This window comes from Entelurus aequoreus, linkage group LG05 (assembly GCF_033978785.1).
Source record: "Entelurus aequoreus isolate RoL-2023_Sb linkage group LG05, RoL_Eaeq_v1.1, whole genome shotgun sequence".
Classification (NCBI taxonomy): Eukaryota; Metazoa; Chordata; class Actinopteri; order Syngnathiformes; family Syngnathidae; genus Entelurus; species Entelurus aequoreus.
Genome location: NC_084735.1, coordinates 43,624,815 through 43,643,759, shown reverse-complemented (window position 1 = coordinate 43,643,759; position 18,945 = coordinate 43,624,815). Strand labels below are relative to the sequence as shown.

Below are 18,945 nucleotides of genomic sequence, written 5' to 3'. Positions count from 1 at the left end.
CATGCAAGCAAACATACAAGCAAACCAACAGTCAATTAATTTTGGATTATACATAGCAAAAATCTAGTGCAACATTATATAAATACATTTTTTTTATAAATTTTTAATCAAACTTCAATGTACATTCTGTACTAAAGCAAATTAATGGGAAATGCATGGTTCAATATTTGTTTTGTGCAAAATAACACATTCAGAATTTGCATATACTCCTGACTCCCCCCTCCTTTGTTGCGAGTTGTTGTGATTACATGTACCATGTTTATGTGTGCCATGCTATGTGAGGTTTTTTCCTCGGACTCAGTCTGGACCACTCCTGAGGGTCCAGCCTCAGACTGATATTTTTTTTACCCTTCCCCCTTTCCCAATGTCACCTTAACACTTTAAATGTTATTGTGCATATACAGTATATTGTATAAATAACTATTGAAACAGCCTTCATTGTCTGCAAACTGTTTGACTTGAGCACAATATGCATGAAGTGGACTATGAAATAGACCCGGACAATAACTTATTTTCGTCTATTAACAAAGAATGTAACTATTACTCAGATGAGCAATTTATGCTGACTTTCAATTGTAATGACACCTTATCGATTGTGCACTTTAACTGTAGAAGTTTAAATGCAAACTTTAATAATATTAAGGATTACTTACAGCAATTCAAACAACCATTTAATATAATTGCCTTAACAGAAACATGGATTAATAAAGATAGAGAATTGAAATTTTCATTAGAAGGCTATGAATTTATGTGGGTAAATAGACAAAATAAGGGCGGAGGAGGAGTAGCACTATTTGTTTGCACTTGTACTTGCATGGCTTAATCTTTGAGACAAGCATATGCTACTGGCATTCACTGATTCATTGAAATTCAAAATTATGGATAACTTGACAGCAGTTATTGATTGGTTTGGTGATAGCGGGGGGGTGTATTTTGTAGCGTCCCGGAAGAGTTAGTGCTGCAAAGGGTTCTGGGTATTTGTTCTGTTGTGTTTATGTTGTGTTGCGGTGCGGATGTTCTCCCAAAATGTGTTTGTCATTCCTGTTTGGATTCACAGTGTGGCGTATATTTCTAACAATGTTAAAGTTGCTTATACGGCCACTCTCAGTGTAACCTGTATGGCTGTTGATGAAGTATGCATTGCATCGGAGTTCATACTCCAACAGGCTCCTTCAACTTCCTTCCCGCACTGTGCGATTCAAGAACTCCTTCATTCCACACTCCATCCAGCTGTATAATCACTCGCCATACAGCAATAGATGACATCTGCCTATTACCTGACACCTGACATGTTAGCTACTTCTCTTTGTTTATAATGTCTATTTTCTATTTCCTGCTGGACCTACTCTCCATTTTATGCTGCTGCTGTCATATAGACTGTATATACTGTAATATTGTACATGGTCATTGGTTTATATTGTATATATGTTATATACATAATATAATATATCTGTATATGAATTACTCTGTACACATATTATGTATATATTCGTATATATGTTTGATTTTTTTTTTTTTATAGCTATATTAGTCTATTTATACCTGCATTGTCCTTTCCATCATTGTAACTGAGCTACTGTGTTGAACAATTTCCCTTGTGGATCATTAAAGTTTGTCTAAGTCTAAGTCTCTATTCACGTGTGTGTGCGTACAAAAGCCGCTCATATCTTGTGACTGGGCGGGCACGTTGTTAGAATGGATGAAAAGTGGACGTGACGACAGCTCGTAGAGGACGTTAAAAGCAGTGCCTGTAAGGCACGCCCCTAAGACTGTGGAATACGAGATATAATGACTGATGAACACCTTCGTTCGATAATGAAGGTTGCCTCAGCTCAAAGCCTGAGCCCCGACATTAATGAACTAGCATCCAAGAAAAGATGCCAGGTATCTGGCTTGGGCACATCAGATTAGATCAGTGTGTTGCAAACTAAGCAGTTTAAAGTCCAGAATGGTTGGTTTATTCATTATTTCATTTTCAAATGTATTAGCCTGTGGAAAAAGTTAATGTTGATATTTACCTCAGAAGGCTGCAAATAGAAAAGAAGCATCCAATTTTTATTTAAATTGTATTTGATATGCCATTGATTTTTTTTAATTATTATTATTATAATTTGAAGCTCAATTTTGCATGTCACTATAAAGTTATATAAGCCTTGCTTGTTCAATATTTAATGCAAAACTTGGTTGAGTCCCTATTAAAAATGTTAATTTGTTCAACTTTGGCCCGCGGCTTTGTTCAGTTTTAAATTTTGGCCCACTCTGTATTTGAGTTTGACACCCCTGCTCTATATAGTCAAAACTGGGCAGATCTATATTGTAAATCAGATACAAACAGTGCATATAATGAATTTTTTAAATAGTTTTTGTTACTATATGATGAGTTTTGCCCACTAATCCCATGTAAGAGCAAAATAAAATCAAAAGAATGTCCTTGGATAACAAGGGGACTGGGCAAGTCCTATAAAAGGAAGGATACATTACACAGATAGTTCTTAGGGGAAAGAACAGAAGAAGCAGAAAAAATATATAAAATGTATACAAATAAATTGACCAATATTCTAAGACCGGCTAAGAAGGAGTATTATAAAGAATTGCTGGAAAACAACAAAAACAATACAAAGGAAGTATGGAACATTCTGAATAGCATCATTAAAAAGGATGCTCGACAAATTAATTACCCAAAGTTGTTTTTATAGAAAATGATTACATGAATGCTGCTGCCCATAAATTCAATGATTTGTTTTGCTAACATAGGAACGGAGCTTGCAAGTAAAGTCCCTGACTCTAAAATTACTGATGAAAGTATAAAGTATAAAAACATATCCAAATACAAGGTTTTTAAAACCAGTCGATGAACTGGAGATCATAAATGTTGTGCAGGAATGTAAAAACAAAACCTCCACTGATTATCAAGGGGTTGGATATCACATTAATAAAAAGTGTTAAACATGAAATTGTAATACCATTAACTTACATATTCAATTTTTCATTCCAAACTGGTACATTCACCACAGAAATGAAAATGGCAAAGGTCATTCCTTTATATAAAACTGGCAACAGACATTTCTTCACAAATTATAGGACTGTTTCAATACTGCCTTAATTTTCAAAAATATTAGAAAAGCTGTTTAATAATCAATTGGAAAACTTCATAGAGAAACACAAATTACTTTCTGAATGCCAGTATGAATTTTCAAGTTAAAAGATCAACTTCACTAGCATTAATTGACACAATTGAGGAAATTACCAATTTTTAGACCAACATTTTTTTGCAATAGGAGTATTAATTGATTTTGAAAAAAGCATTTGACATTATTAATAATAAAATTATATTAAACAATTAGAACGGTATGGAATCAGGGGAGTGGCTTACAAGTGGGTGGAAACTTATTTGACGAACAGGTGACAATTTTTTAAGTTAAATGACAGTTGCTCTTCATGTCTTCATATTTCATATGGTGTTCTGCACAGATCAGTTTTGGGTCCAAAGTTTTTTATTTTATATATTAATGATCTGTGTAATGTGTCAAAATGCTCAAAGCTGGGTCTTATTTGCAGATGATACTTTTTTTTTCCCTGATAGTACCTTGAATAGACTTATTGATACAACCACTTTAGAAATGATGAAAATGCAAACATGGTTCAAAAGGAACAAGTTGTCTCTAAATTTAAGTAAAACAAATATAATTATATTTGGAAATAAGAAGATAAATACACAAATAAAAATGATGATTGAAGGGATTAAGATTGAGCGAGTTGAGCTAAGTAAATTTCTCGGTGTAATAATTGATGAAAAATTAAATTGGAAAGTACATATTAAATATATTCATTTGAAATGATCACGAAGCATTGGAGTGCTGGCAAAAGCACGACAAGAGCTAGATGGAAAATCCCTCCAGCAACTGTACTATTCACTCATTTATCCTTACTTAAGTTACTGTGCAGAAGTTTGTGGAAATAATTATAAAAGCAACATACATCCCTTAACAATCTTGTAAAAACGGGCACTTAGACACTCAAATAGCTTATTTTTAAGGTCAAAACTATTCAAATTTCCTGATTTTCCTCAATCTCGTTACCCTGCGTAATGACAATAAAGCTGATTCTGATTCTGATTCTGATTTAGTAGAATATTTGACAGGGCTTATTATGTTTAAAGCAAGAAGTTATCAATTGCCTGCAAATATCCAAAGTTTATTCGTAGAAAGGGATGTGGGGGATAACCTCAGAGGATCGGCAAAATATAAACACGCTTTAGCACTTTAGCACAAGGAAAAGTTTTTGTGTCTCAGTCTGTGGGGTGAAAATATGGAACAGCCTGAGTGATGAACTCAAACACTGTTCAATAATTGAGCATTTTAAGAAATTGTACAAATCTAATATTTTGGTTCGGTATAGTGAGGTCTAGGCTTATTTTGAATGTGAGTATGAATGACTTATAAGACTTTCTTATGATGATATATTGAGAATTGTAGTAAGCACATTGTTTTGGGCAAATGAAGTTATGTGAATCCAGATGAATGTGATAAAATGTGGTTCAGAGGAAACTGGATATTAGTTAAAGTAACTACCGTATTTTTCAGATTATAAATCACAGTTTTTTTCATAGTTTGGCCGGGGTGCAACATATACTCCGGAGTGACTTATGTGTGAAATTATTAACAAATTACCGTAAAATATCAAATAATATTATTTATCTCATTCACGTAAAAGACGAAGCAAATGGCAACAATCGTCACACACATGTCAGCAATCGTCACTCGAGGGAGGGTCGTGGCAGAAGTGCATTGTGGGTCATGAGATGCTAACTGCTATATGCTACTGCCGTAGCTATTAGAATGGATCACATCAACATTGGCGATAACTTATAAAAACTGAGAAGTTCTGAACTAAAATGGCACCGAAAAGGAAATCATATACTGCAGATTACAAGATGGACGTAGAGAAATATGCAGCAGAGAACGGCAATCGAGCAGCAGAAAGAAAGGACATACCAGAGGCGACACCGGGGAGGAAGATTTCATTGGATTTAGCGATCGGGAGTGACAGATTGTTTGGTAAACGTATAGCATGCTTGCCATGATGTGTTGCGTTAACATACCAGGCACGTTCTCAGTTGGTTATTTATGCGTCATATAACATACACTTATTCAGCCTGTTGTTCACTATTCTTTATTTATTTTAAGTTGCCTTTCAAATGTCTATTCTTGGTGTTGGATTTTATCAAATCAATTTCCCCCAAAAATGCGATGTATATATGTTTTTTTCCTTCTTTATTGTGCATTTTCGGCCGGTTCGACGTATACTCTGGAGCGACTTTTAGTACGAAAAATACGGTATGTAAAAAAAGGGGGGAATTCAAAAAGTTTATACTTCTTCCCATTACCTTTTTTATTTTATTTTATTAATAACATTTTCTTTACTTTTTTGTGAAATAATATTGCCATTGAACACACGATTGTTCACTGGAGATTTGTATGTATATTATGTACGACATGTATGTTATGTACGACATGTATGATGTGAAGCTGACTATGACATACTCAGTAAACAACCATCTAACCTGACAGTGAGGTTGCAAAATCCTAATGACCCAGATGTGTCTCTATTACATTATTTTAATTACAAATGTTTGCACAAGCCGCGCTACACAGAATATCAACATGTGCAATTATACAGTACTTTTTCAATTTGACTCAACTTCGTCATGTAGATTGTTCTTTAGCCCTTGGCTCACCTGCATGATGGAAATAAACTATTGCACATTGTCTTCCCTCTAGATAATGAAAAACGCCTTCAGCGCTGTCTGGCTAATGGTGCCATCTGCTAGCAACTTTCATGGAGCCTCTCAGGATTTCATAAATATTTTAGCGTATTCTTAAGTCTTCATATCTATGAACATTGTGTAATTCTCAATTTAGAAGTAAATTTTTCAAATCAAGGGTTGCTCTTCTGAAGATTCAACGTTCACTCTGTGGGAACCAAAGCAAAGTCAAGACCACTGAAGTCAAAAAGGCCTTTTGCAGTTAGAGGTCTGACTTAGTTCTGGGAACTGTCTTGCTATTTGCGCACATGGAGAGCCATTGTCAGGGAAAGTAGTGGCAGCAAAACCCAAACAAACACAGCTCAGACACTAATTCAGTATGATACAACATGGCAAAGTGATACTAGGGTGCATGAGCAATGGTGCAGCATGCTGAGAAAGCCAAAACAGATTTAGGGGGACTAAATATTTGCCTTGAATGACACTGGCTAATGACTACTGCAAGGGTCAATTACTGCAAGAAAAGGTTGATCCAAAACATTATATAGGTAAAAGGTAGTAACTGGCATTGTGAATTGGCAGACAAAGCATGACTGACAGCCAAGCGCCATTTATAAGAGTTCTGTGAAAGGATTGTTAACTGTGTAGTTGGTTTACTTTTGTACAATGCAAAAACTGAAATCTAAGTAAGATTAAATATCTCAAATAAAGGTGATATTTGCTTATTTTCTGTCTGATAAGATTATTCTTCTCACAAAGCAGATTTGATGTTACTGTTTTACTTGTTTTAAGGGTTTTGGTCCTAAATGATCTCAGTAAGATATTACAGCTTGTTGCTGAGATTTGATGACCTATATTGAGTAAAACATGCTTAAAACTAGAATATCAACTGTTGCAAAGCTGTGTCATCAACACTGACAAGTATACAACTACATTTTTAAAGTAATAATTTCTTATTTCAAGCATGAAAAAAAAAAAATCATGACTTTGACACAATTGTGTCTCATATTAAAACAGATGACAGCCAAATGGACTTTGCTGTTTTATTTTCAATGAAACAATAGAACATATATACTCATATAGTAGTACAGTTGTTATTAGTGAGAATATACTTATTTTAAGGTATTTTTGGGTTTGTTGAGGTTAGCTAATTTTACATGTTTTGGAAAGTCTTGACAAGCCAAATTTTCTTGTTCTATTGGCAGATAATTTTGCTTAGTTCAAATAAAATACCCCTAATTTTTGTTTTGTTTTTTTCTTGTTTTGAACACTGACTTTTTGCAGTGTATAAATCAGAGGTCTCAACATTAATTTTCCTGGGGGCAGCTGGAGTCGGCACAAAGTATTCACCTCAGAATTACGTTTTAATCACGTGACTACATTTGGTAACTACTACCTTTAACTCATTATAATTGTAAAATGTTATGTATTTTTTTGTATTTATTTTGGCAGTACTGAGTAGGGGTTGGACAGACTCATCAAATAGTCGACCGTAAGAGCCACTTAAGAGTTTGTTTGTTTTTTTGAATGACTTTGACTAGAAGCTGATGATGTGATATTGGTTGTACAGTCTTTACTTTTGCACTGACGTGGGAGGAGTAACCACCCTGGGGCTCCACAGAGTGCATCAATGCGTTGTGTTTGTGACACCAGTTTCTGCCTGCTCGTTGTTCCTGCCACACAGCTGTGTGTAGTTAGCCCAACGCAGCCAGAGTGGCCAACTTGATTTCAAACCATCTCCTAAATCAGGCCTGGGGATTTATTTTCACTCGGGGGCCACTTTTAGAGAATAAAATGTGTTTGGGGGCCGGTATGTCTATCTATCTATGTATATATACTGTATATATACACTACCGTTCAAAAGTTTGGGGTCACATTGAAATGTCCTTATTTTTGAAGGAAAAGCACTGTACTTTTCAATGAAGATAACTTTAAACTAGTCTTAACTTTAAAGAAATACACTCTATACATTGCTAATGTGGTAAATGACTATTCTAGCTGCAAATGTCTGGTTTTTGGTGCAATATCTACATAAATGATAAATGATAAATGGGTTGTACTTGTATAGCGCTTTTCTACCTTCAAGGTACTCAAAGCGCTTTGACAGTATTTCCACATTTACCCATTCACACAAACATTCACACACTGATGGCGGGAGCTGCCATGCAAGGCGCTAACCAGCAGCCATCAGAGGCAAAGGGTGAAGTGTCTTGCCCAAGGACACAACGGACGTGACTAGGAAGGTAGAAGGTGGGAATTGAACCCCAGTAACCAGCAACACTCCGATTGCTGGCACAGCCACTCTACCAACTTCGCCACGCCGTCCCGTATACACATAGGTGTATAGAGGCCCATTTCCAGCAACTATCACTCCAGTGTTCTAATGGTACAATGTGTTTGCTCATTGGCTCAGAAGGCTAATTGATGATTAGAAAACCCTTGTGTAATCATGTTCACACATCTGAAAACAGTTTAGCTCGTTTCAGAAGCTACAAAACTGACCTTCCTTTGAGCAGATTGAGTTTCTGGAGCATCACATTTGTGGGGTCAATTAAACGCTCAAAATGGCCAGAAAAAGAGAACTTTCATCTGAAACTCGACAGTCTATTCTTGTTCTTAGAAATGAAGGCTATTCCACAAAATTGTTTGGGTGACCCCAAACTTTTGAACGGTAGTGTATATATATATATAAATATGCGCTCACACACACACACACACACACACACACACACACACACACACACACACACACACACACACACACACACACACACACACACAGGCTGTGAACATGTGCGGTACAGTATGTGTGTTTGGGTCCTAACACTAATACAAAACCTCACAATAATGTCTGATTGATAGCTAAAAATGTTATGACAGACCGCCTTAAAAAACGGGATGGAATTTTACATTTTGTACTGAATGAGACACCCAGAAAGTACATGACAATTATGTGGGATTTACAATATTAACTATGAACGATAAAACACTGAATATTGGCAACATGTGAACGTCGTTCCTCTTTTACTTCTCACACCCCTTTTCGATCTACATTATTTACAATCAAGCGAAACACAACAAAAATGCAACAAACACAGCAAAATATGAACGCGAAGAGTGAAAAAAAAACACTTACAACTTGATGTGATATCACTTTTATTGCAGAACTTTGTTGTAAAAATCTCCTTTCACGTCTGTCCCTGACACCCACATTTCAGGCTCTGGAAACACTCTGTGGAAACACTCCCCACCCACACTGCTTGGTCTGAGCTGCTGTGACTTACATTATCATAGTAACTAATTAGATGACCATTGCATCTAATTAGATTACCATAGTAACCAATTAGATGACCATTGTATCGAATTATATGACCATAGTAACTAGTTAGATTACCATAGTAACTAGTTACATTACCATAGTAACTAGTATATCATGCAAAAGCACAGATTCCAACCATTGAAATACTTAGTATAGTTTAAGACTTACGGTCATTATAACACATTACTGCACATCATAATGGCAGCTGCACTTCCCATCTTAAACATCTAAAATAATTATTTGGGACTGTCCGGCGGGCCAGATTGAAAAGTTTAACGGGCCGCATGTGGCCCCCGGGCCTTAGTTTGCCCAGGTCTGCCCTAAATGATTAGTCAAAAAGCACTCACATAACTACAGGGCGCCATGTTTGCCACTAACTTTAAGCTGACCACAGCTGGAGCTATGCGTACATTGCACTTCCTTATTCGACATCCTTTTTTATTTAGTTTTTTTTTTACCGTGTAAACATGCATGTCAATACACAGTTGACATATTTATATGTTTTATGGATTTTTGTGATTACAAACCTACAGACAAATCAATAGTCAATTAATTATGGATTGTACATGGAAAAAAATCAAGTACAAAAAAAGGAAATTAATATTATACAGTGCATCGGGAAAGTATTCACACCGCTTCACTTTTCCACATTTTAATATGTTACAGCCTTATTCCAAAATTGAATAAATTCATGTTTGTCCTCAAAAATGTACACACCCCGTTATGACCAGTGTTGGGAGTAACGCGTTAAAGTAACGCGTTACTGTAACGCCGTTAGTTTCGGCGGTAACTAGTAATCTAACGCGTTATTTTTTATATTCAGTAACTCAGTTACCGTTACTACATGATGCGTTACTGCGTTATTTTACGTTATTTTTTATGTAGTATCGGCTAGAAACTGAAGATCTGAGTGTGTTTTGTGGCAGCGCTGCGGTGGAAAATAAAAGGCGTACGTGCTTTGTGTGGGTGGGGGCGGGAGGGACTCCCATACCGTAGTTGAGGAGCGCAGGGGAGACGTTCCTTCGGGGCTAACAACCTTCACTTTACCCGGAAGTGGTCTTTACAGCTGAGGGTGAATGACGAGGCCGGCGGTTTGTTGCAACTTTGTGACTTTATTGGACGCAGCCATCCAGCAAGCTAGAGAGAGCACCAGCAAGCACTCACTGTCGCCGGTCCCTCACTTCTCTCGCCCACTCACTCACTGACGTCCCTCACCCACATGCTGTCATATCTTAAAGGGCCACACACACACGCACACACATAAATGCTACTATCATAACAACTAACAAGACATCAAGGCGAAGCCAAGAGTCGATTTTTTTTAACAAGGAGAAATTCTCAATACTTTTCTTTTGTCGAGCACAAAGAAAATAACATTTTAGTTAAATGTAAGTTGTGTCTTGGATCAAAGATCCTATCTACTTCAAGTTCAAGTTAAAGTGCCATTATGTTGCAGCTATTTAAAATAGTTTTGTCAATTTGTTCTGGCCAGAAACAAATTGGCCTTTGAAACATATCTTTGTCTTTGTGTGTTGTATGTAGACCACATTGTTTGTGTGTTGTATGTAGACCACATTGTTTGTGTGTTGTATGTAGACCACATTGCTTAGCATAGTTCAGTGATGCAAATGCATGTCAAGTTGATCAACACATTGTATTATTCTCCAGTGCAATAACAGTACTGAAATGAAGGCTGAAGGGCATTAATGGGAGCTTTTAAAAAAAAAAAGAAAAAAAGAAGTAACTAAGTAGTTACTTTTCAAAGTAACGCCTTACTTTTTGGTGTAAGTAACTGAGTTAGTAACTGAGTTACTTTTGAAATGAAGTAAATAGTAACTATAACTCATTACTGGTTTTCAGTAACTAACCCAACACTGATTATGACAATGTGAATGTCCATCCATTTTCTACCGCTTGTCCCTATCACATGTACATAAGCATTCACAGCCTTTGCTCAATACTTTGTTGATGCATCTTTTGAAGTAATTACAGCCTCAAGTCTTTTTGAATACGATGCTACAAGCTTGGCACACCTATCTTTAGACAATTTTGCCCATTCCTCTTTGCAGCACCTCTTAAACTCCATCAGGTTAGATGGGAAGCATTGGTTTTCATCCAGGATGTCTCTGTATATCCCTGCATTAATCTTTCGCTTTATCTTAACTAGTCTCCCAGTTCCTGCTGCTGAAAAACATCCCCACAGCATGATGCTGCCACCACCATGCTTCACTGTAGAATGAAAACTAACGCTTCCCATCCAACCTGATGAAGCTTGAGAGGTGCTGCAAAGAGGAATAGGTGTGCCAAGCATGTAGCATTGTATTCAAAAAGACTTGAGGCTGTAATTGCTATCAAAGGTGCATCAACAAAGTATTCGGCAAAGGCTGTGAATACCTGTGTACATGTAATGTTTTAGTATTTTATTTTTAATACATTTGCAAAATGTTTGTTTAAAAAAAACAAAAGCATTTTTCACATTGTCATTATGTGGTATTGTGTGTTGAAATTTGAAGAAAAAAATTGATTATTTCAAATTTGGAATAATGCGCGACTCCGAAAGGGACTAGCTGTAAAAAATGGATGGAAAGGGTGTAACATGAAATGTGGAAAAAGTGAAGAGCCGTGAATACTTTCCATATCCACTGTATATTGCATATAGCGCAGTGATTACAAACATACTTTACAGAAAAATCGCAATTTTTCCGTAATTCTTGGTCCAAAGCTAATGACGATTTTGGCAAAATGAGTGTAATACGGTTTGTTGGTCGTTCTGTGTATATTTTTACATTTATTGCGCCGTCGGGAGCGTGTTAGACAGCCTGCTGGTCATTAAACACTGCATAAATCTATATGGCAGAATGCATAAAACATGTCTCCAAAATTATATTTTGACGAAATAAAAGCATGTCATATTGTAATTTTATGAGCTGCAGTATGTTAAACTATAAACTATATTTACACGTATCATTTTGATTTATTTTCTTCAGGAAAACCTATGCCAGAACGATCGCAATGCATGCTTACGACCACTGCCACACACGTCCTTGGTAGCAAACATGCAGCCTGTTTATTTAGTTGGCCATGCACTCTTTATACACGGCTCTGAGTGCAGCTGGACCCTCTCCCTCTCTATGCAATATAACTGTAGTTATGACGCTGAAATGTCCTCCAGAAATGACACGCTTTTGCGCGAGACATTTTATGTAGGATTAATTAAATCAACGGCCAGAAAATCCAACTGAAGAAGGAGAAGAGGTGTTGGACTCGCTTGAATTGATCTTCTTTTTCCTAATTTGTGTGCTTTAAACATTGCTAATTAACATATTATAAAATGCAGAGCGTTTTATTCTGAAAATCAACCAGCTGGGGCTGTACTACCTGTCAAGCTAGACCCTAATCAACCCAAATTTGCTGCACCTTAGTGCTGACGTTCGCTAAGAATAGAAACGTTGCTATTTTCTTCAAGGAGCTGCAGAGCATGGAGATGAGACATTAAGACAGACAGCACAGCTGGTGAAGGTTTACACATTGCGAGTGAAAAGCAGCTGTTGCAAAGCAGCTGTTGCATAGCAGCATATCTGTGTGGGCCGCGAGAGACACACACAGAGTGGAATTTAGGGTCAGGATAAAGTTTATGTTGTTAATTTAATGATAATGTAAAGCTTTGTTGATGTTTCTGCAGTTGTGTGTGATTCCTGTGCATGCCTCCATGTTGCCAGTAAATACACTTTGTTGCAAATCATACCCTCCTCATATGCTTTTATTTATGATGGGGAAAACTATGAATGACGTCATCAGTGACTAGTCAACGTCAACTTAACTAAAAGTTCTAACGTCGTTCAACCCCTACTACTGAGTTCCCAAGGAGATGGTCAGAGATTATTTAACTTGCTTAACGGAAGTGGCTCTTTGTGTTGCCCAATGCGTGTTTGTTGTGCTGTCATTTTTGTGTTTGTACGGTTATTGTATTTAGTAGCGATGCTGGAAGAAAAATTAAATCACATCCAAATGAGGATTCGTATTACAATTCTAAATCTATTTTCAAAAATGCCCTAGTGAATGAATGTGAGTGTGAATGTTGTCTATCTGTGTTGGCCCTGCGATGAGGTGGCGACTTGTCCAGGGTGTACCCCGCCTTCTGCCCTAATGCAGCTGAGACAGGCTCCAGCACTCCCTGTGACCCCAAGAGGGACAAGTGGTAAAAAATGGATGGATGGATGGATTTAAATTCTTTATTATTATTATTTTAACGACATCCCAGCGCTCACTCACTGCACGCATACATAGCAGCCCAAAGCAGCTTTTCTAACCTCTAAATCGTTTAGGTTGAAAAAAAAAAGGCTTTATTATAATTTTTTACCAATTAATGAATCACGAGAATCAGTTTTAATCGATAATCGTCACCCCAACAACGAAATTTAATTGAGTCGTGAGTTGTTATCCCTCGTACTTAGTGTTCTTTCTAGTAGGATTCAAGATTGAAGATTTCCATAATATATTTAACTATTAGCCGAAATGCCAAATGGCCCACAGGCTGCGAGTCTGTGACCCCTGGAATGAATAATTGACACGATGCGCAAGCCTCCAAATGTGATGTAGAACTCTTGAAATTACACTGCAAAAACCATGGAATGAATAACATGTCCCAATAGATGAGTTTAATTTAACTGTAATTTCTCTTTGTCTCTTAGGGTCGAGGTCACAGGAGTCCACATCACTGCAACAATTTGAGGCTTGAAGAGATCAGATCAAGAAAAAATCCAAGGTCACCACAATGGCATCTTCTCGTTTTGCTAATTTGCGGGCCCGACTCCGATTGCTTTTCCTTTCCTTGGCACTGTGTGTTGGCTCTCAGGAGTTCACTGCAGCCACAATACAAGGATACATTGGAGAAATAGACACAATATGTCCATCTGTGTGTAGATGTGATGAAGACTTTATCTACTGTAATGATCGTGGCCTGAGCTCTATCCCCTCACTGCCTGCTTCCGCATCCGTCCTCTATCTTCAAAACAACCAGATAAACAACCCGGGCCTTCCCACTTCCTTGGAGCGCCAGCTTACCGTACGCGTCATCTACCTTTATGATAATGAACTCGATGAATTCCCAGTGCACTTGCCACCATCGGTCCGTGAGTTACATTTACAAGACAATAACATCCGCACTATTCCACGTAGTGCTCTTGCGAGAATGCCACTACTGGAAAAGCTCCACTTGGACGACAATTCTATTTCCACTGTCAGCATTGAGGATCAGGCTTTTGCAGACAATCCTCGGTTGCGCCTACTTTTCCTTTCCCGCAACCACCTGTCCAGTATCCCCTCAGGATTGCCCGCCTCTCTGGAAGAACTCCGTCTAGATGACAACCGAATCTCCACTATCCCTACACATGCCTTCCGTGGCCTCTCCTCACTTAGATGTCTTGTCCTAGACGGGAATCTCTTGGCAAATCAACGCATCGCTGATGACACATTCTCACGTCTCTCCAACTTGACAGAGCTGTCCTTAGTTCGTAACGCCCTTCAGACGCCGCCTGTCAACCTTCCCAGTGCCCACCTCCAGCGTTTGTCTCTGCAAGAGAACGCTCTGATTCACATGCCCCGAGGTTCTTTGGATGGCATGCACAGACTGCAGAGGCTGGACCTTTCTGGAAATAACCTGACCACCCTGCCGCGAGGATTGTTCAAAGACCTGGATAATTTAGGTCAGCTCCTGGTACGAGGCAATCCTTGGCACTGTGGCTGTAATCTGCGCTGGTTGTATGATTGGTTACAGACCCGCGGTAACTCAATCACTGTTAGAGGTCTCACCTGCCGTGGGCCAGACAGGGTAAGAGACATGGCCTTGAAAGACCTCACAAGTGAGATGGAGGAATGTGAGTTGGTGAAGACAGCTGGGACTAAAGACAGAGCAGGTGTTGGAGGATTGGATAGTTCTACCACTAACACACCTCCCCAAGGATCACTCTTCACTCTGCGCTCTAAGCGACCTGGTCTTGGACTGCCTGACTCCGGCTTAGACTACACTCTTAGCAGCAGTGGTGTGGGGAAGAGTCTGGCTCTAAATGTTAAGCCTCTCTCGCACAGCAGTGTTCGTGTCACCTGGAGTGTTGCACAACCAACCTCTTCCTTCAGGCTCAGTTGGCTCCGACTGGGTACCGGTAACACCATGGGCTCAATCACAGAGACCCTGGTCCGGGGTGATCGTCGAGAGTATCTCCTTACCTCTTTGCAACCACGTTCTAGCTACATCATCTGTATGGTGCCCATGCCAGCCAGCTCAGAGAGCAAAGGGGGGATTTCAGGAGAATCTGACGCTGACGAAGCTCTTGTGTGTGCAAAAGCTGAAACTTCTGATCCCAGCCCATTAGAGGAAGAGGAAGCTGGTGATTCACGGCATGTGACAGTGCTGCCCTTGGCAGGGATTATTGGTGGCGCCACTGCAATTGTATCATTAGCACTTATATTTGCCATCATCTGTTGGTATGGACACAAGAGTGGGCACTTGTGTTCCCGAGACCATTACACTCGCAACACCTCCCGCAAAAGCAAGAATTATGATGACTACATAGAGTCAGGCACAAAGAAAGACAATACCATCCTAGAGATCCGTGGACCGGGCTTTCAGATGACACCAATGGCTCCTTGCCAGCCGATGCAACCTAAACCACTACAAGAGGATTACATTATTCATACCATATTCCCATCTAATGGCACTGGCATGTACAAAGGTGCCAACCATATTTCAAATGCAAGGCAAAGCACCAACAGAGGTTATAGAGAAGGGGGGATCCCAGATATAGACTACTGTTACACATGATGTACTGTACCAGATCTTCACCACAGAATCATTGGTAAACTGTATAGATGCACAATTTCCCTTCGCATGGACATTCTGAAGCACCCTTCTGTGCCTTCGACTTCTGGTCTCCCATTCCATAATTCCTGTGATTTTCTGCACTGAAAGTACAGTATGTGATTATCTGGACCTAAAACTGTGGGGGGACTGAAAAAATTCACTTCAGGAAAAAGTAGACACCTAATTGTGTGTGTCAAAACACAGCGGACCATTTATTTACCACCTTAGTAATGGCCTGTGTGTGTTTTACTCTCTGCTCCCTCTCTAACATGTAAGCAAAGAATGTATACTCTGTGGAAAGACGCAAGTGGAGTTCTTTTTTCTCAAAAAGGATAAAGACATTTTAGGTTCTCCCTCTCATTAGTTACAGTATGAAATCTGTTTCAGACGCCTCAATTTTATCGTTGTGCCCTACCAGCTATCCGAGGAAAGGGCTTGTAAAGCTGTGAATTGTTCGAATTCAAAAAACAAAAAAGAACCACTTGTCTTAAAGTAAGCTTATTACCTTATTCCGTTTTTTTGGCAGATTGAAGATCTTTTTGTGGCTGCTCAGCATTGGTCATACCTCAGATTTTTCACCTTAGTTCATTATTTTTGTGTTGCACTGATGGGATGTAACACTAGTGTATAGATAATTAAACTTGGCACCGACTGGTTTGCTGTTGTTATCTGTGATTAGATCTCACATCATCCTGCACAGCCCTTTTTATGTATTTAATTAGTGTTCTTTGTGTATGTTTTATTTGTCTGTGCTAAAAATTGTTCACTTCCATATTTGCCATTATTGATGACAAACAACTTTATATTGATCAGTGAATGGTGTTTTCCGAATAGAAATCCAGGTATTCATATACTACACATGTTCTTTAAAAACAAACTCTACCCTAAGTTTATGTGTTCTTGACTCTGTGAAACTCAAGGCAACAATTAGTTCTGTGTTTCCATTACTTTTTGACAAAATGAGCAAAATACTAATTTGGAGCCTGCTGTATGAGACAGAATGAGGTATAAGGCCCACAGTGTCGGTAAGTCCAGTAGTGACGGACTGCTGAGGTCGTTAAATATAGGGTGACACTGATTCGATGAGGGGAGGTTTATTGGTGTTTGTTTTTGCGATGGTAAAAGACCTCCACTCTTCCAACTTCCAACGTTTTTATTACCTAGCGGCACTGAAAATGTATTAGCACTTAGCAGAGAAGAGGAGTAAATCTAATGAGAGGCACAACAGAGGGTAAAGTTACATCTCCGTGCACTGACAAACATGCAGAATTGATAGCATTGTCACCGTGCATTGATGTGTTTGTTATTCACAACTTTCCCCCTTGGGCTTAATGTGGTTTGCTGTCGTGTTACTTCCAAAGAGGAAACCATTTGTGCTTCCTTGACGGTTTCGTCTGCCAAAAGTTTTAGTCATCTCCGACAACATGTCAGTATTATTGCACCCAGAAAATCCATCATGGGCTAATTCTGTTTAATTGGTATTGTGATATCACTATCTTGCAGATATAATACAAATTCCATATAAACATGCATACTAATTGATGATCGATTTAGTGTTGTGCAGAATTTATGTTGATTGAATCTGTGTTGGCTTAGCAAGGGACTCCAGGGTGTACTCCGCCTTCCGCCCGAGTGCAGCTGTGATAGGCTGCAGCACCCCCGCGACCCCGAAAGGGACAAGTGGTAGAAAATGGATGGCTGGATGGATGAGTATCAAATGAGGCAAAATGGAGTGCATCACTCTGCTGCAACCAGCAGGGGTGCTGTTGATTCAGTGTCAACAACAGTAGAATTGCGGTCTAAAATCATCTACAGAACTCCTAAAGGCAGCATTATTTTGCTCAATAATTTTAGAACATTAATTCTACTATCCCCTTTAAAATATTACAAAATCATAATTGTTAACCTTCCCTACAGTTTAAACCATCACTTTTAGTTGAATGCCCATCCTTAATACAATCTCATTTGAATCAAACAGATTAATATTTACCTGTGAAATAATAGAAGGTAAAAGGTGCCATACATTTTTGTGTACAATGTCTATGTGAAATTCAGATTTGTGTGACATTTGCTCGATAATTCAATCACCAGATGGATTCAATAAAGGTTTTATAAACTTGGTATTACTGCAACCTGTCCTTTCACCTAATTCTTCTCCTTTAGCCCAACATGACATCTGGAATTGAAAACACTGCATGGAGGTATTTGACGTAAACGTAAACATACTGGAATCAACCAGCGACAACTATGACAATACAAAGGCGGAACACTGGAACCTTAGAACATGATTGCAGACATTGGGATCGCTGGTTCAGATGTCCTAATTTGGATGGAGGAAATCATTTTGGTCCATCAGCAAATCCAATTAAAAAAACACCTATTAAAGGCATGAATGTCAGATGCATTTTACGCTTTCAGGGATTTTGATGTTTTTCTCCCCAGAGTAAAAAGATACATATCTTTCCATATATGTCAGATAGATATAAGATAAGAAAACAAGAATTGGGCGCACTACTTTGAATTTGTTTTAGATTTGTTTCTAATGTTAAGAGAATCACTCAAATTAGACATACAAGTGCATATATCAACACATCAAGGTAGAAACAAAGTTCAATCTGCAGATTTTTATTCAGATCCAGCCAGGAAGAAGCTGTTGCAGCGTGCATGCTACATTACCATGACGAGTTGACAGCACACATTTTGCACAGTCTGAATGAATATGGCTTTTTAACATTTAAAGTGTTATCTTTTTTTAATGGATTTCAATGACATTCACAAGTGTTATTCTGCAATTTTCACATGGCCAAAAAAGGCGTCATGGGGAAAGTTTGCCCCATTAGTAATGAGCCCGACTTCATTAAACTTTTTCTGGGTGGGCATGTCCCAAGGCTGGACAGGAGAAAACAAATACAATTAGGTGTAATTTAAAGCGTGTAAAAAAACAAAACACTTAAAGGAGCTGTTTGCAACTTGCTAAGAGTAAAATTTTTCAAAGCAAAGAAT

General features: G+C 38.4%; 1 protein-coding gene across 2 annotated transcripts in view; it reads left to right on the top strand.

The window, feature by feature from the left end:
- Positions 1-18,033, top strand: part of flrt1a (fibronectin leucine rich transmembrane protein 1a) — a 198,469-nt gene extending 180,436 nt beyond the window's left edge. For both annotated transcript variants that reach the window (XM_062048160.1, XM_062048161.1), the window contains exon 3: positions 13,775-18,033. In XM_062048160.1, the coding sequence (XP_061904144.1) occupies positions 13,858-15,903 (2,046 nt within the window). In that variant the 5' untranslated portion in view covers positions 13,775-13,857 and the 3' untranslated portion in view covers positions 15,904-18,033. The remainder of the gene's footprint in view (positions 1-13,774) is intronic.
- Positions 18,034-18,945: the final 912 nt, after the last annotated feature.